This window comes from Colias croceus, chromosome 7, assembly GCF_905220415.1.
Source record: "Colias croceus chromosome 7, ilColCroc2.1".
Classification (NCBI taxonomy): Eukaryota; Metazoa; Arthropoda; class Insecta; order Lepidoptera; family Pieridae; genus Colias; species Colias croceus.
Window position 1 is genome coordinate 10,736,108 of NC_059543.1, and position 23,882 is coordinate 10,759,989.

A 23,882-nucleotide genomic window follows, 5' to 3' on the forward strand; every position below is an offset into this window, starting at 1 on the left:
CATTACATGAATATAAACTTCGTTATTATAATAACAGTTTTGTTACTTAAATAATAGCTCTGTGCTCAGAATGGTAGATCTGTCACCAAATAAATCGATTATCGATCCCTGACTGCGACTCCTTTTTCTTTGATATTTTGTCACCAATACAGTAGTAACATTTTATTTCGTTCAGATATTAAATTAATAGTATTCGTTACCAATTTAATACATCAATTTATAATTTTAATGAAAAAATGATCAAAGGGGCGGGGACAAATAGGCGCGCTTTAAAAATTGACTTTAAAGATTGATTGAGAGAGATGCAAGTTTACTTCATTCGCGATTTCACGTTCATTGTTGTAGATGCATTTTATTATCGTTGTGGATAATTTGTTTATAGTCGTTTGTCGAGCAATCATTCGTGGAGAAAGTGCCGATATTGGAGTCTGAGGAGGAAAATGAGGAAGGTACTGACACTGATGAAGGCACAATACCAAAGAAGAAACGGTCGCAAAGCAAGGATTGGATTTTCGTTAAAAAATTTGAATATAATTTTCTAGTAACATAATATGATTTATTGGTGATCTCTTTAAATTAGTTTGCTGAAATACTTATTAGGACACACCTATTATAATACATACAAAAACATTTATTTGGTACTAGACCTTATATCTCAGGATTTTAGGTGATTTATTGTGGAACAGATTTTGCATTATTTGGTGACTACATTTTGGTGGCAGATCTACTATTTTGAGGACAAACCCTATTATTTGAGAAACAAAAAGCTAATTAAATTGGTGATAGCTTAAATGATACCCAAAAAAAATCATGGATTCAAAACGCATTCATAGAGTCGATCCCATGAGTAATGAGTATTTATGTTGATTTAAACTATTCAACTTTTCAGTTCATACAATAAACATATAAAACTTTTAGTTTGTAATCGAGTTTTGTCGACTGTGCTCTTGAAAAAGAGAATTCGGATCTTGTGTACAGAAACAAAGTTCTGATTGCTTGTAAACTTGGACTGCAATCGCTGTAAGTCTGTAACGGCTAGCTTTCTTGAAGTTCTTCCAACCAGCAGTTGGAAACTTATTTTACGTTTTATTTATCTTTCTGTCACATCTATCTATATTAAGATTAATATTAGAATGAGGAAACAATTGTGTTTTTGTATGTACATATGTTATTTTTACACAAAGACTACTCGACCGATTTTCAAAATTCTTTCACCAGCAGAAAGTTGATTTTTTGAGTCACATAGACTATATTATAATATACCTATAATTATGTTATATAAAAGAAAGTCGTGATAGTTACCACTGTTAACTCACTAATTACTGAAACAATTTAATGATTGTTGGTTTTTTTAATGTTTCTCTATTAATTTTTTAAAAATAGTCAGTATTTAATACAATAGATACATGAGACATTTTGACTATCAATTGTTACGCGTTTTAAACAAAGTATGCAAAAATTACAAAATAATTTTTCTAATTATTTTGTAATTTTTGTTCGATGTTATTTCGATATAAATGTTAATAAGTAGTAAAAATATAAATTTGTACTAAATTAATGGGCATTTTAAGCGCTGAAATAAACGTAATATAATGGGTAAATAATTCATGAATCTTTCTCTCATAGTGATGAGACTTTTAGTGACAACGATTGGATAGACATCATTTAAACTAGGAAAATTAAATGTCAGCCCTTCTTAGATTACAATATTATGAAACAGGCTTTATTATCACCAAGTTAACTTATTCAAATCGTGTGTTACATGATTCGCTAATATTTTAATTAGTGCTTAAGGAATATTGATAGCTCTCGCCTTCACAGCCTCTCTATGGCGTGATCTGCTTATAGCCGGTGTAAAAACTTATTTTTATAGAGCTAGTTTGAATGTTTGACACTCAATGTCTTTTCATTCAGTAGTTTTGTCCTTTCTGGCTTAATGAGATGTAAATCGATGTTACGTAACTTGTGTTTATAAGAAGCTTGTTTTTGTTTGTAGGTAGTGTACAGCTATAGTTCTTTTGATGGAATCTCGGTCAGAGATCAATTTCGACAGAGATTAGCTAATTTCTTATGAAAAATATGCTTATAGTGTAACGACGGCTCCACCTGCACCGGCACCGCACCAGGCAAGCAGCTTTACTTACCCAACACCAACAATTTCCCGGCTCAAGTCTGCTATTAAAGTTGAAAATATCCTATATTTTTTGTTTATAATCTTAATTTGATATAAACCAATAAGACAGCGATCAGAGGTTTTATATGTTCCTTATATGTATAGTAGGCCCTCATAAAGCAAGGAAACATCAGTTTATTAAGTACATAATAAAGTCTATGAGGCCTCGTGAAGATACATTTTCTCTTAAACTGTTCATGCTTAATTCCTAAAGTGCTTAAGTCTAGCACTTAATATATGTGATATAGAATCTCATATACTATCAAAATCAGTATTTTGATAATATATGAGATTCTATATCACACATTCTACTAAGTATGAAATTATACCTAATCATTATTATGAATAATTGTAAAATTTAATTCGATGGTATAGGGATCGAACCTACACCTATATGTTCTTAAATCTTATTGCAGCCTAAGTTGTTATTGTATATTATGTACCTATTGTTTGTTATGTATATCGTTTCTTACAGAAATGAACAATTATTTTATAAACCACACAAAGAGACAAATGTGGGTTCTTCGATCTGTTCGTTACTGAGTATGGCCGCCAAAAATTGTACATTCAAGAAAAAAAAAATGTCCTTGTCATTTTATATAGCACCAGATTTTTTTATATAGTAATTATGGTAGTTTTTAAATAGTTTCAGCTTCACTATGTTATATTTATCATTATATTAATAATTTAAATTAATTTTGAGTGCCTTTAACAAGCTCAATATTTTTTTTTTTGAAATGCTTATTTTCCTTTCCATACTAAAATCATGTGTCCCACTTAGTCATCTCACACTTTGAAGTCACAAAATTATGCAAAAATCTATTGATACCTGTAAAATTTTGGTATTTCTAAATTATTCTGTAAACTTGTGGATAGTTTTAACAAGTTCTAATAAAAATAACATAAAAGAAATTAATATAAAACTCACTTAAAACTATGTCTCACTTTTTTTCACGAATGATACTTCACGCACGGTTACCATAAAATAACACCCTAAATAACTAGATATCCAAGCCACAAAAATATTTTTAAGTAGTGGCAACACCGATTTACATGTTGGCCAACCTTTAGAAAAAAAATCGCCATTTTGTTACTGTCAAAGTTAATCGAAAGGTAGTCGGCATTTTTGCTTCGCAACATTTTTATAATTTTGAGTGAGAATTATGCAAGGTAAGAATACAAATTTACTATATTATTTAAATTATGTGTGTAGCTTTAGTGTTCTAGTAACAAATAAAACTATGCGGCGTCTTATTACTACAATACTTTGGCGAATAAAGGCTTTTTAGGTTATGTCCAACCATATTTTTATTCACGAATGATACCATGTGTTACTATTGTGTTACGTAACATCCGTGAGCGGCTCTTAGGGGTAGTACTCACTAGAGAATCTAAAGTTAAAAATTTACTTTTTTACATAAAGAGAACCCACTTCAAAAACTATATATGTTTCGGAAGTTAGTAACTTTTTTACTATAATAATTCGTATTCGTAATTAATATCATAAGTTGTGAATGATTCTTGCATTTGTAAGTCTTATAGAAATACAAAATTTGAGAAATAAAACTTTTTCTTTAATATTTAAATTTGTTTTATTGAGTTTTAAAGTAATTTAATCAAATAATTTAATTAACAATATAAAACAGAAATGTAAAAAAAATCTCCTGCATTATTAGTTGTAATGTACACTACGCTTAACAAAATCACGTATGTTACTATCAGTCACGTATGTTACGGTGTGTTACGATTTCACGACTGTTATTGTACAATATTTGGCGGCCATACTCTACTAATAAAATTGTGCATAGATACTCTGATTAATTATTATAAGAATTCTTAAAAGTAGGTATTACTTTTGGGTGAGGGTAATAAGGAAAAGGAAAGAAAACACAAAGTCACAGTTTATCACTTTTTTATAATTTATTTTCACAACATTTTTATTTAGTTTTCTGTAAAATTTATACAATAGCTTAAAACTCTTCACAAATATATAAACATTATGTAACCCATTAGCGAATCGACGCTTCTTGCTATACGAAACAGGCAACTCGGAAGAGAGAAATAATAACTAAGTAAATATATTTGATAAACCTATAAGCTTAAACAACATAAGGCATTATGTACTAACATCTCCTAAACTAGAGAGTCCGGTGGGCGCGGGGTCGCTTGGAACATATGAGCGGCCGCGCCCGGCGTCGCTTCGGCGTTCGATACTACAATACTGCGACACGCGCACGACACGACATGCGACGCGACTGCGATTTTTTTTTACTTATTTGAATGTAAAATTCTACGCAATACTCGAATAGCTTATAAAATAACAATCATGCATGAATTTCTTGGAATATTGAAAATTTTCTTATGCATGAATTACTTTGAATATTGGGAAATTTCTACTATAAAATTATGCTTTTAATAATCTTTTTTTGAAAAGAAGACTACAATTAATAAACTTGACATATGAGCTGTACGGTCAGAAACGTCTAAACGAACCTTGAAACGAACACTAAGGCCTTATGAAGGCACTTTGAAGGAATAAAAATGACGTGATTGATAAGAAAAATCGCAGTGGCGTGTAGTCGTCAAAGATCAACACACCTAATTAAGAGACACGGCACTTTCACTATTGCTTACACGCGTCTCGCATCTCAAAGTGATGACGTCACACGCGTAATTTCGTTTATTGACTTCGCGTCAAATTAGGCCTATAAACGAAACATTATTCAGTCTTCGAAACGATATCCAAAAATAAACAGATCTAATACAATTTCATATAATTATATTGTAATATCGAACTGTAATTTCGCGTTACCGAATTTTCGCAACGTTCTCGTTTTGCGTTTGTGTGCTTTCATCTCTAAATTAGATATTTTCATGCCTACCAAAAATATAATTTATTTGTTCCTTTGTTGACGTTTCTATTCTCTATAAATAATATTATTTTCAGAGCATAATTTAAGCAATAGGAATAATAATTATGGTTTACGTTTCGTATCTTGCATTTCAAAGTTCTCCGATAATATAAATTCAGCGGAAGATTTAGTTGATAAACAGCTTGAAATGAACACACACAAACGCTGTATAATGCATAAGTAATAGAATTAAAAATTAAACATTAAAGTAAGGCTAGCTGAAAACTGATGGTAACTATAGAAAAAATAAAGCCTACACTACATCATGTCTCTCCGTTATAATTGTATATAGAATAATATTATTTAGACCGTTATGGAAGCGATTCGTCACAAGTGTTGATAAGGAAGAGCTCGATAAGTAAACAGGCGTAAACAATATTCTGTATCGAATACTTAATATATAAACTATCGCTCAATTAGTTTTAGTGCCCAACAAATCAACGTAATGAAATAATTTGATTTAGGTTCACAATGTCTCACGACTTTGCTTTTTTCATAACTAAAAATCATCACTCAGCAAAACAGTTTAAGTATTCGTTACAGCTCCTTAAAAACATTGTCTGTAAAGTTCTTACGAGGAGGTAGTTTAAAGAAAAGTGCCGATCGATCACAGATGCACGAATCTAATCACTCAAGTGATACGTCAACCGTTCATTGTTGATTGTACAGAATTACTTTGTGTCTATTATGCGTCAGTGCGTCAGTCGTAAATATGTTTGCTTGAATAATTAGATTCAGAAAATGACAGTAAAGATTCAAAAATAACAAATCACAACTTAGATGCCTGCCTCGATAGCGAGCGAGGCATTAAACATAGAAATAGTTTTTACAACAGAAGATAAATGTAGACAAGTGTGCACTTTGAATCGTGTACTTCACATGTACTACAAAGTTCCTTCATCAACATGAAACGAAACTATTGTGGCTGGCTTCGCATTCGACAAACACGCCTTAATCTATCGTTAAACAATACATTTGACTCTCATACGACCGATCTATTTCGTTCTAAACTAATTCCATCAACGTATCCCAGGCGTAATACTAGTAATAATATTCTTAATAGAATGGAATATAGTTTAAATTTTTGTTAGCTACATTATGTACTTTAAATTACATTACTAAGTACATCATGATCATGGTCTTATTTTAGTACTACATTGTCCAAAAATAGCGCTGCGTTCATACATAATGTGTTTTCAAACTGTTTATATCTTTTTTTATTAGTATTATATAGACATTTATATTACGTAGCTATATTTCATTTATAATCTACATATCTATGGTATATTATAATCTATGATAGATAATATAACAACAATTTATTACATAAAATGAAAACATTATGATAGAACGCAGGCACGCAGTACAGTGTACATACCAAGAGCGAAGTAAAACAAAACAATCGAGGCAAATCAACATTCGAATGCTAATAAAAATGAGATCTCAAATTTTGGTTCGATAGTGAGCAAGATAGAAAAATTCGTTCATAAAATCGTTAATTGTTCCGAAGTTTCTTAAAGATAAGCAGGTTGTACTTGAGTACTCCGGATTTAATAGAAAAACTTAGAATTAATCCATGCTACGTTTGTATACATATAACTTTGCGTTGGCAACTATATAAGACATGCACATTGGCCGGACACTGTTTACACCATTCGTATATCTATATTAAATACAACAATAATATATCTCTCTATCGAATTTAACTAGATAATATGTTAAGTAGGTATATAATCATCGACAACATTAAATCTACAACAATTAAATCACAATTTTGCATACCGACTACTGTTTTTATTTATTGAGACGTTTAAAATTAATAAAAAACATGTTTCTAAGTACTCTGTTACATGAATTTACTAACTTGTAAATGTTCTTAAAATATTTATATGGTGTTTAATATAAAAAGATAATCTCAGTATTGTACACGACTTACTTTTATAATTATTTTTCGTATTTTTTTTTACATTTTGGTATTACAATAACTCGTATACAATACTAGATAACTATGAAAGAAGTGTATACATACATTTATATAGATTAATAAATAGCTATTAAAATAGGTCGTTTATATCAACGAGGAACGAAACGTTTCTTTGACCTCAAAATAGTTACTCAAGATTGAGCCCAGTTTTATACCTAACTCCGCGTCTGAATCCTGTTTTTTACTCACTATGTTTAAATTTGGATGTTTACGTCCTTGTCGCGTTTCAAGGCCAGTTGATCGGGACTGTGTGCGTGCGTGCGTGTGTGTGTGTGGGTTGGAGGAGAATGTGTGTGGTAAAGATATGATGGCTAGCTCACAAAAGATTCAGGTGTGTGCGTTCGGTTGGACGCCATTGCATAATGATCATAACAACCGAACATTTCACAGTTTTCTTTCGCCAGATAGGGGAAGATGTTTTTAGGAATATGAATGAGTCGAGTTTGTTAATCGCTCGCGCGGTCATTATGAAGAGAGACATGCCATAACACTATCGGAGACGATCTAAACATAAGCTTAAAAATAACTAACTAGTCTTTCGCGGGCGGACCGTCCGCGTCGGGCCGCATCGTCCTCGATCGTCGCGTGATCTATAATTTCCGTACTGCTGACATGTTAAGCAACTAACACGACAGGAGTACGACTAAAAATTACGTCACGCCTCAGCGGGCGTCCTATCTAGTGGAATATGAGTGACGCGTCGGAGTCGCCGGGGGCGGGGTCGGGACGCGGGCGCGAATTGACAACAATTGATCCGGGTACAGTGAGCAACATCGAATTGACGCAGAGCGTAACCGCGCGCGATCTCACACTATATACACGTAGCGTATACACATATACATATAATTATATACATTTGGCACTAAATTCATGGTCGGTCGGTCGCGGCGGTCACGCCGGGCAGAGCGCGGGGCGGCAGCAGTCGCAGCAGGCGCAGGCCGCGCACGGCACGCAGGCCGCGCACACGCACACGTAGTACTGCGGCAGCACGGGCACGCTCACGGGCAGCGCGGGCAGCAGCAGCGGCGCGCGCGCGCACAGCTCGCGGCACGCCAGCGCCTCGATCAGCGCCAGCGTCTGGCGCCGCTCGTGCCCCATCAGGCACACGGTGGACTCGCGCACCACGCCGTGCAGCAGCGTCAGGTACCTGACAAACAAACACATCTAGATCACTTGTTCCGGACTACCTTTATGAATCCAAATTTGCTGACAATTTTAATGAATACGATGGATGCTTGGACTCCTGATTAATCTTTCATTAAATAACGAAAATTCAATAAGATGAAGACGTAACCATACAAAAAACTATCAAATAGAACGAACGAGTCGTGAAAACGAAGTATAAATAAGGTATCACAAAAAGTGTTTAAGATGGGACGAGCATTTAAATGAAACTATACGATAGTATACCTAAAGAGCTAAAGTACAAAAAGGTTCCAATGTTTAGAAATATATCGAGGATTGTATTCCGAATCTTTGCCCTTGGCAACAAGTCTAGACTGGTTTTAAATAATTGTGGTAATCTAAAAAGCTCTCTAGAATCCAATGTCATGTTATATGAAACCAGAAAAACGGGTTATATTACATCGTCAAAGAACTTTGTGTTAAGTGGAAAAACGTACGTGTTTAAAGTATCTATTACTCAATGTACTGCAGTCTAGATACAGTGAAATGTCTGCGGTTATTCTAATTTGTAATAGTATTGAATATACGATCACTTTGACTTATATGGATTCTCGCATATACTACATATAAAAAAACCATAAAAACAGATTATTAGATACGCATTATTGTGGAAAAACTAAGGTACATCAAATTCTAAATGAAATCTAATAACATAAAAAACAAAAAAATTAAAATAAAATAAAATTACCTGTGCTTTAGCGCCTCTTCTTCTCGGCCAACAAAGTGATTTCGGAGGTATGCCTCAAGTTTGGCTCGTTGTTGTCCCAATTCTGGGAAGTCTATGAAGAATCTTGAGCACATGTAGCGCTCCAGGGTTTTGATTTTGTCAGGCCGCGCCGGTCTGTAGCCTTTCGCGAGCAGCGCGCAATACTTCAACAGGCCACCACCGCGGATCTCTTCAGGCTGTCTCGTAGCGATTAATTTTTCAGATAGATGCCAAAGTGCTTCATGAAAATCACCATAAACCGATTCCCCAACTACAGTCGGGTAGAAGTTCTCTCCGATCGGCAACTGAGCGCATTCGTGGAATGCAAGCAAAGAATCCAGTGCAATTTGGAATGAATCTACGGAGAATTCAAACTGGCGACGCATCGTGTCGACAAATTTGAGTTCGACGGACTTGTGGCCGCGCGAGTTTCCCAGTGAAATCAGCGACCAGCGGTCTCCGTCTGAGTTTACTCGAACCATTTTAGAGACGTAGGCTTCCTTGAGTCCTGCTGGAGTGGCCCTGCGGCGGGGGGTCGCGGCGGGCAGCAGTGTGGATAGATGTCCGAGGACTGCGGCTTTGACGCGATCGCAGTGGCGCGCTGTGGGCAGTTCCGCGGTGAATATGAGGTCGATGTCAGAAAAAGGTTGCGGATGGTCGGTGAGAACGTGGCTGGCGGCGCCGCCGTTGAGACGGACGTCCCGTACAGTGATGCCCGCCCCGCCTTCTGTCTGCGCAGCTTCCAGTCGCGCCCGGACGCCCGCCACCAGCTCGCGCAGACGAATGTGCAGGGTCGGGAAATTGCCTCGGCCGTGTATGGCAACCACTTCATCCATAACATCATTCAGTCTCCTCACTTGCTCGTAGCTGAGCACGGCGTGGCGTTCTCCGCCGCCGCAGCCCTCTTCCGAAGAGGTGTAGCTCGATTCGCTCTGCAACAAAATACATTTTATATTAATATGTGCAAAATATAAAGAACATATCACACGATTAAATTAGAGAGGAGAATATTATGTCCATTCAAAAAATTGTGTTAAATTTTAGAGTAATTTCAACCGGTATTTTAATATCAAGTACATAATATAATTGAAATACCAAATTCGTTTCTAATAAGAATACATATTAATTGGCCATTAACGCCTTAATAATATTAAATAGCTCGTCATTAAACAAATTGTTGCTTATTTCATTTAATGTTTGTAAACCTGATAGAATATATGCATTGAAATTCGGATTTCTAAAGATTTCAGTGAAAATACATGTACTCTAAGTAACGAGAGATTATTATATTATAAAAGAATCTATCCATTGGTAAATAAAATATGGATTGCTTCTATTCAATGTACCACTAATACAAAACTTTGTTTAGATTGTATAGATTTATCAGCTGAGTTCAACTCAAGACCTCGTTATGTTCAGACAGAAGAACTTACAAGCCGCTAGTCAAAGGTGGAAAACTTATGGAAGAACGCATATATAACAATTCTTTTTAAGAGTAATAAAAACAAATTGTCGTATAATCAATTTTAATGTACTCTGATTATTCGAACGTATCAGTTGCTATTGTTAATAAAAAGAGGGTCTATGAATGATAATAGGTTTTGATATCATTCAAAGGAATATTTTCATTTTTATCATATTTAGTAAATCGATAACATTAGCTTTGCGGAGGATTCTTTTTGAAGTGAAAACTTCTTTAGCGGCGTTGGGTATAAAATCTTAAACTCGCGTCAGGACACGTGGCCTGATCGAAAAAGCGTAAGACGGACTTTTTTTTTAGCCCTTATATTCCATGCGTAAGACGGATACCATTCCAAAATATCAAATATGCTGAACGTTAATAATCAAGTTTTCACTTCTGCCGGCACTCCCGAAGTGCAACCCGTCTTTTTTTTTTACTGCGTATTTTATTTTGTAAGATACAGATAAGAAATTTCTAGCTTAAATCATGTATATTTATTTTATTAAATGCACCACAATTAATAATTAAGATTTATAGAATGACTTATTAACTTAAAGTAATGAGACAATGTAGCCAAGTTTATTTTAAACTTTCCTGTTATGAAAACATTTGTCTCTCGGTTATCTCGGTTTAATATAACAATTGCTTCTCTAGAGACTCTCATTTATGAGCTCCAATGATGAAAAGCAAAGACTAAAGAGTACATTTATTTACAACTAGCTTCCGCCCGCGACTCCGTCCGCGCAGATGTCGGTCTTTGCGTGGATGGTTTATTTCTCCATTTTGAGTAACTCGGACAATGACATCTTATAAATATCTATTGGACCCAAATACGGCTAGGTCTATAATAATACGCAACGTGTGTTCGCGGTACCTACTACAGAACAACGTCTATGGATAACTGAAAAATTGAGATTAATTTTTTTTCTACGTATTTTTCCAGGATAAAAAGTATCCTATTTTACGCCCAGGATAATAAGGTATAATTATACCAAGTTTCATCGAAATCGAACCGGTAGTTTTCACGTGATGTCTTCACATACAGACAGACAGACAGACAGACAAAAATTTTTTTAATCACATATTTGGGTTTGGTATCGATCCAGTAACACCCCCTGCTAGTTATTTTTTCAATATTTTCAATGTACAGAATTGACCCTTCTACAGATTTATTATATGTATAGATTGTGTAAACATCAAAAGCCTTAATTTTTTTTGTTACCATCCCTAACACTGCGGCAAAACTCAATCACTTAGCGAGATTTACTTTAAATAGGTATTACAAAGTTATTCTACCTAAGCTAAATAAAAGACCTTTTTCATTTGTCAGATCGTAAAATCTTCAAACGTTTCGTCGGTAACTATTTGCCTAATGAAGCTTTTTAATTTGTGTTCAATTTGTTAAACATTACCGATGATGACATAGCTAGGTAATACAGAAGAAAATTGCAAAATCATTGACGAAGCAGCGATCAAATATTTGATGGATTGTGAATATAATTGCTTTAATGTTCTAAAATGCACCATTACACTTAATTACAAACAATTAGGAAGGAATGAGAAAGCTCCAGGCGTTTGTCCCGAAAGTGTGTCAAGGACGGTGTGGTTGCGTCTTCCGAGCTTCGTCTTTCTGTTTCATTACTTTGTTTTAACTATAATACAATCTGGAAGAAGTTATATACCACTACAACCCCACGGCTGGTTTCAAGGACAGGGTTGTCACCTGTTACTTGTTCTATTTTAAGCTACACCAATATAAAGTCTAGCTTGTATTTTTAATTTCTAGGGTTGTCATTTCTTATAGATAGTTAAGGTATGCTGATTAGTTTTAATTAATCGAGACAATAGAGATTTTAAAAAGTTGAAATACTTTTTACTTTTGAATTTGCAGCATCAAACAATATGCCAAACTAATAAAAAAGAATATGACTTCATTCAATTCTATATTGTATACTAAATTATTCGACACTTTTAATTTCCTAATGAGTGTAGTGCTGAGGCATTATGCCTCAGGTATCCTGGGTGGCATCCTTTTTTGGCGCACGCAACCACACATTAATTTGATGGTTTTATTATTATTTTATTTTACTTTATTGTTTTCTTTTTTTTTCTTTAAATATTCCTCATACTCATTTGTAATGTTTATTGTTGTGTGCTTGTGTGTGTAGAAATAAATGCTTTCTTTCTTTCTAATTATTATTTTTCAATTGGATTTAGTTTATAAATGAAATTAATAAAACTTGAAAAATGTTGAGAATTTTTTTGTGTATTCCCTCTTCTTTCAAGGTACAAGTCGGTACCACAAACTAAGAACATTAAGATTTCTATGCTAGGAACCAATTTTCTCCAAGTTTAGTTTGGGTCGTTCAGTAAACTAAATTTAATGCTAAGAACACGATAAAATTAACCTCCGTGTACCTTTAAATAATATTAGTGTTCAAATAGTTCTGACGCATTCATCTAGAAAAATCTCGAATCAAGTCAAGGACTAGAAAAAATGATCATTGCTCAGTTTACATTACGTTTTGGGTATTATTTATATATCTTCATCGAAATGATGCATTCTGTTTGCCTTCAATTTGAGGCGTGAAGGAGGACTCATCTTTTCCTCATTTAAGTTCCATTTTAGGCGTTTTGACCCTGCTACATATAATTTTCTTAATTGGATACAAAATTATGTTATTTAAATATAATTTTGGTGCCATCCATATAAGTAATATGATGAGTGTAAATGAAGATGCGACAAAAATGCCTCACTAATTAACTCAAATGGCATTCTATTTCTATAAAAAAGCTGAATTATTTATATTTAATGGCAATATAATGAGACATTCAGCACGTATGGGATGTAAGCGATTCAGGTAATGCTTAGGCGCCATGTAAGGAATAAATCACAATAATTATCATACTTATTTAAATCGAGTAATGTTTATTAATTGCCATTCTTATTGGATGATGGATTATTACAATGTAAATATTGGATTATAGATTCAATTGTACGTGATATTTATTCGCTCTAAATTAAAGATATAGGTAAACACATAATACTGACTGAAGATTTATATAAGTGAATCATATTTATCGTTTTCTTCCTGGCTGATGAGTAATCTATACAACCGGTCATAATTTAATTAAATATCATGTGATATTAGTAAAGTGTTTTGTTTTGTAATCTATAATGCAGTTCCATCAATAAATAGCAATACCAAGTACATGTCCATTATCTGTATACATTCTTCAACGTTTATTATTTCACAAATTAACATTAGCTAATTGTAAGGAGGTCAAAACTATGCTTGAAATATGTCTTCATTTAGTGATATTATTAAATAATATGACTTATCTACACTAATATTATAAAGAGGAAAACTTTGTTTGTTTGTTTGTTTGATTGTAATGAATAGGCTCATAAACTACTGGACCGATGTTAAAAATTCTTTCACCATTCGAAAGCTACATTATCCACGAGTAACATAGGCTAGGTTTTATCCCGGAAATCCCACGGGAACGGGAACCTTGCCGGTTTTTCTTTGAAAACGCGGGCGAAGCCGCAGGCGGAAAGCTAGTATACTATAAGTACAGGCATGATCAGATAATCCATTTTAGATATTCCAAGTGACGTACATATATTAAAACGATTAATTATAATTCTAAAACCTAGATCGCCTAAACCGCGCAATAATACGATAATGTATCGACCATAATTCCATAAAGCTTATCGTGAAAGTAATTTACATTAGCAATAAAAACACAAGATAAAAATTAAAAACATTTATAACATGATAGTTTGTGACCTTTGTTATTTTATATTTCGATCTGAGGTCGTTTCGTTCACGACTAACGAATTTAAACTAGACTTTGTTTCAATTAACACATGATCGAGCGTAATTGTTTCCTAAATTTTACTTTGGATTGAGGAAATCGAGTCGTAAATGCATATTTTTTTCAATAATGGTTATAAAACAGATTATCATGCGATCGTGTTTAAATAAACGTGATTAGGTTGTTGGTTTTGCAAACAATACGTTTGATTTGATATCAGGAATTGAAGAATAAAAAAACTCAATGTTCATATGCATTCTCAATCTGACAGCTATTTATTTTTAATTGACGGATTTATGCCAAAGTATACCTACTACTCTGAACTGTTGGTTATTAAAATTAACGATATTCTAAATAAATAACAAATTAAAACTTGCATTCGTGAGTTTAAAATTTAAATGCTATAGAGCATGAGCCTAGAACAAGTTAAGTGTTGTTATGTGGTCTATAACTTACACAATAAATAACAAAATTTTAAATATGAGTATCACAAAAATATCGTCATGGTTGGCTATTCTAATGGCTTATTGCGAAAATTGTGAGAATTATATTTTCATAATGGATGTAAAAATTTCGATACATCGTATGTTAGATACGCGTACAATCAATTTAAACACTTACGTAAGTTTTGCAATTTACTTTTGCAAAGTGATAAATTCCAAATTATTTCTCAATGTTGGTTATATTTGATACAATTTTAAACAAATTTAGTGCTTGAATACTTAATTATGTCTATAAAAAGTTTATTGTGTAGCAGTTTTCTTTGTTTTGGAAATAAATATACGATCTTTTGACTTATCTGCTTGTCAATTTTAAATTAGCGCGTAGGATTGATATAACTTCCCTGTTTCCGTATTTAAATTACTAATTACTGAATTAAACGTCCAAATAAAAATAAAAAAAATAAAAAAACTCGGCAGACGGCAACTATTGACACCGTACGCGATTGCGATCGTGAACTTCGCGTGTGAAACGTACCGTGCGAATCGGCGCTGTTACGTTACGGTGTGATTTATTTCCACACAATGAATGAATGCTCTGATGACCCTTACTATGAAAACGTGCGAGGGAAACTTTATTTTAATGTATTTTGTGTATGTAACTTAGATATAAACTGTTGAAAAGAGTTTAGTATTTCTAGATTTAAAACTTATATAAAAAATGTACTAGTTCAGAGAGCCTACTACACTATTAAGGAATATATGGATGATAAAAACCCATGGAGGGTTGTCGCGTAAATACCACAGGATAGTTCTTTGGCATATTATTATAATATATGATGTTACACATGTATTTTGTAAAATTTAATTGTAAAACTGACATGATTTAAAAGAGCAACTATGGAGTTTATTGCCGGTTCTTCTCCGTAGATTAATTTACAGAAATTAAGATTTTAGAATACTCTGTAATTAGATTTTACAGAAACAGCAGCATAGATATTTTAGCTCCAAATAAATCTGAAAAAGATTTGATTTAGTCGTTCGAGCACATGCAATAAATAAAAATAAAAATATTTTTCATGAACGCTAAAAAGTGTCTAATATAGGTATTCTAAAGGCATTACGACATTCATACGTACATATATTTATTTTGATTAAGGAAACTCATTATTTCGATACTAATTAGCATGAAGTGAATATAATTACACTGTGACATCTTTTAAACGCGTGATAGAATACAATGCGAAATAATTATATTGTAATTATTGAATATTATTCATATAAATAAAGATATTTATCTACGTATTATTCAATAATTAATAATAGAATGGAGAGAAAATATATTTATATCCTCTTAAAGTTTTTGTATTTGGTAATCATGTCTAAATAGTGGAATCGATTATGAAGCTAATTGAGGTTTTAATGATTTATAACTCTTCTTTTGCATACCAATCTAAATACCTTTTACCTACATTTTTTTTTTTGGCTTTCTGATATAATTCAATAGAAAGAACTAAATATTGTGTTATTTTTATAAGTCGTTTCTTTTTTTAAACTTTATTTGCTTTGTAACTACCGCTAGTTTGTTTTTGTATGTGATCCTGTGGTGTGATAATAGATATTCAATTAATTATCACATCAGACAGGACAGACATGTTTTATATTAATCTACAGAATATTTATTATTTAGTTCGAGAGACAAAACGAAGGTATAAACAAAAATAGATTACAAACATCTAAATATTAAAATTGCATATTTTACCGGTAAAAATATGGCCTGAATGACCTCTGAATCCGCTTTGAATTACAAATAAAAAGCCGCGACAAATACATGCATACGTCACAATTATTTTTAATCTGTGACTATTTTTAACCTGTGATTATTTAGGGCAGCTCTCAAGGTCATGGTACAAACGTATTTTGATATAATTTACGTAATTACATTGAAAAACGAATGCCTTTGTGTATCTGTGGTTTTACATAAATCTGTGATTCAAGCATGATTCAAGGTGACTTTTTTGTGATCGAAATTTTAATTCCAATACATACCACTTACATACATACCTACACATATACAACAAATAATGTCATGTAATTGCTGATAGTTAAATAAACAAAAAAGTAGTTTTTAGTTATTTTTTAACTTATATTAATAAGAAAAATAGACACTTATGTAATGTAAATAGTACAATATGAGTAAAAAAGAAGATATATGTATACATAGTATTCATCAACATACAGAAAATAACCTAAACGGAATTGAAACAAAACCAAGTTATACTCCTTCATAGGGAAACACAAGTACAAAGCATAGTAAACAATACCAACCAGTATGATAAACACAACACTATTATAATTTAAACAACTGAATAAATCGTATTTTACCATTGTGCTGAACTTGCGTCAACGGCAACAAAACAACATAATATTACAAGTGGTTGGTGTCACGACTCGCGTCAAAGATTCACATTGATAGTAAACAATGAGTAAGCAGTTTAAATTTTTACCCTGTGTCTATCTAAAAGTACCTAGTCAATTTTTTGGAAATAACAGGAGGCCTTAGACAAAGTAACAATTGCCAAACGATAACGAAGTTAGAAATCGCAAAAATGTATGGGATTGACATAGATAGACCACGTGATCTAACGCGGCGTATGTCAATCCCATACATTTTTGCGATTTCTACTTTTTACTTTGCGAGTTACTTTGTCTAAGGCCTCTGGGTATCACAGAAAAAGGAAAAATAAGAGCATCCTTTAAATTGATGCTGTAGAAACTACGAAACGACCTTTTGTGGTTTAATATAGGTAATTAATAAACATAAAATGCTAATAAATGTTGGTATAAAATCTACCTGAATTAAAATGTATAACACTGCTCTTTTGTGTTGTATTTTCTATGTCTTTTTATAATTCCTATGCTTAAATATTTAACAGAAACGTAAAAACAATATAAATTATGATTATAAAAATAAGAAAGTAAAATAAGTATGTGATTATCTGAAATCTATAGTGTTTCTTGAAACAAAATTAATTCTGTGTAACATGTAATTTAAAGTGCTTTTAAAATAATCCTTTGATAATAAACGTTCGATTATTATGATTAATATAAACGCAGAAAACCGTGATTAAATAGCGGTTAAGTTAATGAATTAAACACTACATAGATGTCAAAAGAAATTGCAATAATTATATCCTTTTGCAACAATTGTTTAAAGGAAAAGATCGTGTGATTCTGTGGACACTAATAAGAATTAATCTCATTGTTTGAACAATTATGTAGACAATTTAATCAGTATGTAAATAATCTCACAGTTAGAAAATTGTAAGAACTGTAGTTAATCAATCTAATAAAACTGTCATTTATAGTTATTACTTATTACGATTAAAAATAGATTTAATAAATGAAGGTTCGACTAGAAAAATTGTATTAGATATTAGGTATACCATGAAGATGATATATATATAAGTAGGCATTCTGCCAAAGGCATCTCAAAATAATAATGAAATTACATGTGCCTTCCTTTACATTGACACAAGTGCTGATTTACCATGTAATTATACAATTAATAAACTGTATATTACATAATGGTATTCAGACCGGACATCCGTAAATTAAGGTCGATAGCTTTATTGTTTGCGTTCCTTTGAAAGATGCTTTCGGTTTCGATAAAATTAGCATTCGTACGTGATTCTAGTTCAGAATCATAATCAGTATTACCTCACAATTTCATCGGTAACACGATTTTTAAACTGTTTCATAAATATTCAAGGCTAGCTCTTTGTTCGCGACTTCGCTTGTAGTGTTGCATGATGGGCTCTATGCATAGTGGCTTTCTAATACATTTTTATTTTTGAGGTTCAGTTACACGTATTATATATGTATTTAATATTTTCAAACATTATTTGTATGTATTGAAGAATTTTGATATCATTGAATTCTCCAAATCATAATACTCTTATTTATAGTCAATGCAAGTAACGTTATTTTTACGTAACGCCGTTTTCGAACTACATTAAATATTAATTAATTCGAATAATTGTCTTTCGATACGTCGATATAAAATTCATTCCATAAATAGAACAAATTCGCGCCAAATCGTAATTCTATAACGTTCCTTTATGCGCTAGTCGCAACCTACATCTAGACGTACTTTCGATTTCGTGAGGCCACTAATTAGCATGGCCTCGGCATACGTGGGCTGCGTAATACGAAACGGAACTAGACCGATCTGATACATCGCGGCTTTGAGCGGGAAAATTTGACGTTTGTCAATTTTTTTTTCAAATCTTTTTTTTACTTACAGCCAGGATAAAAAGACGAAATCGAAGAAAAAATCTTAATAATCTAAATAATATTATTTGAGTAGTGTGGTAGTTAATGTTGGGTATAAAAATATTACTTTCTTTTTGTTGATTTGGACTTTGAATCTCGCTTCAATCTCATCAATATTCAACGTAACGAATTTACGTCAGTTAATGATTATTTAGAACAATATTTGTTCAATAAGTTATTCACTATAGAACTAAAAAGATAAGCATCAAGATATTAAAAAATAAAAATAGTGTTCAGTTCATTTTCGACATTTTACCATTTATTTTTATAGAGCGCCATATTAAAATATTATATGAAATAGTCAAGGACGTTCATGAATTAAACTTAACTGCGCATTATTTTTCAAGTTATGATTTTGATTGAATTATAAATATTGGACATGACTTAAGTACCTATATTTATTCATGATAGATAAATTTAATCAATGTCAATTATATTACCCATTTGATAACGACTTTCATGATAATTAAGGTAATGCGATTAAACTTTTAAATAATAGGTACTTTCTTTTTCCGGAAAAAGATACTTAAAAGTTAGGTATCATCAAAGAAATACCGAAGTAACAATGTGACAACAATCAAGTCACATTCCTTCAGAGCTATTTTCATTTATTATTATACTAGCTTACCGCCGCGCCCGCGGCTTCGCCCGCTTTGACTTAAACCTAATAAATTATATACTAAAACCTTCCTCTTGAATCACTCTATCTATTAAAAAAACCGCATCAAAATCCGTTGCGTAGTTTTAAAGATTTAAGCATACAAAGGGACATAGGGACAGAGGAAGTGACTTTGTTTTAGTGATTATCGCAATGATTTTGGTACCATCGTAATTTCGTATGACGTACCTACATATTTAATTAATTTGCTGGTCGCATTAGAATTCACTGCTGTTCATATTCATTAGAAGTAGGTATTGCTTAATAATAATTAGTAATTTTGAATTAAATGTTACTAGCGCAATGTAATCATTACTTAATTTGTGTGAAGGGCCGGGCGCTAACCCAAGTTCTAATTGGTCGAACATGACACCTGTCAACGTATGTCACGGTCACGCGACGTGTTTACAGATAATCATATAGATAATAAACACACGTATTATAAATTTCACAGATAAAAAAATTAAAACACAATTCCACATTCAAATCGTTCAATGGCTCCTCGGTTTTTACAGATTACATCATTCATTAACATACCGGACGAATGCAGAACGCTTTTGTGTATTACAAATAAAATAATATTGAACTGTTTTATAATACACACAAAGGTCAAATTCCTTTGATTACGTACAATATGTGAATGTTATCTTGATTATCGCACCCATGACAATATGAGATGTTGTTTTTCGAATATGTATCTTATGTGTTTTTGTTTAGAACATTCAACATGGTATCAGGGTGTCGCCTTGACCGCGATACCCATAGATATTTTAACTAAAAACAAGTGATTCAAGATAACTTATTGTTTTATTACAGGATAAGATTGCACAGAAATAAAACGGCGCAAAAGATCTGGTTTAGATTAGTATCATACTTCTTATAATAAAGGAAGTCCGATTCTTGTTTATTGTCTGAAATATATCTTCAGTATTTTTATTATTTATGAAACAATTTAACTTTCAGTTTTGAATAAAATAATGTTTTTAGTTGTGTTTACTTGGTTGGTTTATAATTTTAATTTATTTGTATAAAGACCTTTCGGGAAACTGGTCTATTCAGGTAATCAATAAAAAAATAATTAAAAGATGTTATTTATTGTCAGATGTGATTAATAACGTGATGTCATGAAAATATGATGATATGAGTCACTATGGACGCGTTACTATATAGAAATCGTATGTTTAATCTGAATGAAGTACAATTTACTTCTTATTGTTAAAAGTCAATCGGTATAATTGAATAAGAGCAGGGAAGATTGTTGGCTCTACAACACTCATACTGTTATCATGTACCTACTATGTACTACTATATTACTATGTAGTATAAATACAAATCAAATCGTATCCGTTAGGTCATTGTAGAAATATATTTGAAGATTCAAATTTGACCATAAATACTTTTACTCGTTACGTTATAATTGCATTAAAAAATTAATTACGGTTCAAAATCAGGCCAATGTACTTTTATTTAATCTCGTAGATCATATTATGCCATACAATTACGAATAGAAATAATTAATTTACCTTACGAAGCTAATTAGTTTTAAAATATACCTTCAAAGACACAACGTTAAAAACAAATCGAATACACAGAGGGCCGTGATATGGGACGCTAGCCGACTGCCTGGGATACAATAAAGTATAAACATAGAGTATAGAATATATTACCATTACATAGTTAAAATATTCAAATACTATCTTATCTACTGTTTTATATTATACTATGATCATGTTTGTACAAAGAGGGCGTGTACTTGAAATGTCACACGATTAATCCAAGAAGCCAGTGCCAACGTTTGCCCAACGTTTTTATTATGCTGGCCATATACGTACATTCAAAAATCCTTCCCTGATAAGCCCTTGTAAGGGCTTATTTCGACACAATAATATCGAGAAACGCCGAAATAAAGTTAAATTATAATAGACCCATAACTACGTTTTATAATCGGAGATTAAAATAACATTCATAGAGCAAAATACATTTTTATTTATGATCTTTAAAAACAAATTCATGAATAGTTTAGCCATTGAATAAGAAATGGGCACGTCATCTTCTCCAGATGTCTTGAATCTATGGATAAGTCTCATGAATTTCATATTGCATTTGTTTTGTCTCTGACTTTTTAAATGATTTGAATTTAGAACACATTTATGGCGCGTAAATAGAACCATAGATATGATTATATGGCAATTATGTGCAAACGAAGTACATAAACATAATTTTCAATTTAAATATAGAGATCTATTAGAATCTAATGAGACACCTGCATGTTGAATAAAAATGCATTGATAAAGTAAATTGAGTGATTTATTGACAATGAGAAATAATTATTTACACACACATGTAAACAATAGAAGCAAATTAATATGCAATTATTGTTACTATAATAAAATGATGACGTTATACACTAGAAAATATGGACGGAGGTAACATTCTTGGGACAAGACTCGCCGTTGTTATGTATTTAATATAAACATTATAAAATAAAAACGAAGTACCTACGTTCTTTACGTGAAATATAGCTTTTAAGTTTTACGTATTGTTAAAAAATAAACAACAAATCATTTCCAAGAAGCAAATATTTTTTAATGTTTAAACTACAACTACGTCTTATAATTGATGATAAAGTTGCGTCATATATTTTTGCGTTCAAAATATAACTATACATTCTCCACTGACATTGAGCAAACCGACCTACATACGAAGCATCCTGCATATTAGAAAATAAACAAGGATTCTTCGATCACGATTGCATGATTATCTCTAAATCTCAAATTCTTACAGCTGACTAGCGGTTGATAAAGGTCACGATTGTTTTGGTCTCGCCTTTGTTGGGTATTTCAATGCAACCTTTTTTTTTTGGAATTACAATTTTGAATTCAGGAACCTAGGGGTTTTGCCTATCTGTATTATATTGTTACTAATAAACGTTGCTTTTTTGTTTTTATTTCTTTCTCAATTTCGATAGGATTTCTTTTTCTTTTCAAAATATTATGTATTTATAGCCTTAATTCATAACATTGCGTCATGGGTATATTATAATATAATTACTTACCATTTAAACAAACGACAAATTAACAATCATGATAGGTACTCGTTTACATTATGCAAAAATGAGTTGATAATAATCAAACGATAATTTTCCGCTAAAAATAAACCAGCGAAAATAATTCAATAGTCACGGCGGCCAGTCGATGCCGCGCGACGATTTACAATTGTATCTTCTTCAATGCGTCGCAGACATAGCTTTCTAAACCGATCGCGGCACTGATTAAGCAATGAATGAATAGATTCTATAATCTCGTTATAGAAAACGTTATTAATGTATTTGCGAATAAATTACCGCGCGCCTGTGTGCGTGCGTTAGCATGTGTGCAATGCGTGCGTGACGATGTGGCATTTGTTGCTTTGGAATTTAGACACAAATTTGCATTTTATTTAGTTGTTAACACACGCTCAGAATTTTCGTTGATATTCGAACATTTGTTTAGCTGGTTATAACGTTTGTCGGAATTCTAATCAATAGATTTAAATGAAACACGTCATTGTAGAATTATGAGTCTTTATAAAAGTATATAATTGAGTTTTATTAAGCTATTAAGCGCCAGAGCAAAAGTACTTAAAATATTTCACGGGTATGTACACACACCCCAGGGAGGTTCAATTAAAGGAGAGTGGAACGGAACACTCGGTAACAAAGCAAAGAAGGATTTACATACATTTAAAAGTTAATGAATAAATGAATATTAAAAGTAATACCGAAGTAAACAACTAAGTACATGGGCTGTTACATTGTTAATTTGCGATTTCCCAGCTACGCATAGTGCAATAACCAATAAAGTAATATTAATAAATAAACATGAATATGTTGTGTAGTAATTAATGTGTTTCCATTGTGATAGTAAATAACGAGCAAGGCCACTGAAATTGTGAAACTTATAAAATGTGATTTTAATAATAATTTAAAATACGTAAATGATGTTTGTACATTATTATCGCGGGCGTGTGTTGTGATAAGGTCGCGAGCGAATTTGACAAATAAAAGTTATTACAATTTAGATTTTGTATACTAGTTGTTTACCGCGGAGAGCGTTGTTTTAGTTAGTTTTTATCAAACTATGGTAAAACTTTTTCATATTATATTTGGTGATTCAAAGCGGACCAACTAGACTGTGCATTATCTTATTTTTAATTTAGGATAAGCG

General features: G+C 32.2%; 1 protein-coding gene across 2 annotated transcripts in view; it reads right to left on the reverse strand.

Moving 5' to 3' along the window:
- Window positions 1–4,074: 4,074 nt before the first annotated feature.
- Window positions 4,075–23,882, reverse strand: part of LOC123693104 (terminal nucleotidyltransferase 5C) — a 186,320-nt gene continuing 166,512 nt past the window's right edge. For both annotated transcript variants that reach the window (XM_045638065.1, XM_045638066.1), the window contains 2 exons: window positions 8,943–9,892; window positions 4,075–8,216 (listed from right to left, as the gene is read on the reverse strand). In XM_045638065.1, the coding sequence (XP_045494021.1) occupies window positions 7,961–8,216; window positions 8,943–9,892 (1,206 nt within the window). In that variant the 3' untranslated portion in view covers window positions 4,075–7,960. The remainder of the gene's footprint in view (window positions 8,217–8,942; window positions 9,893–23,882) is intronic.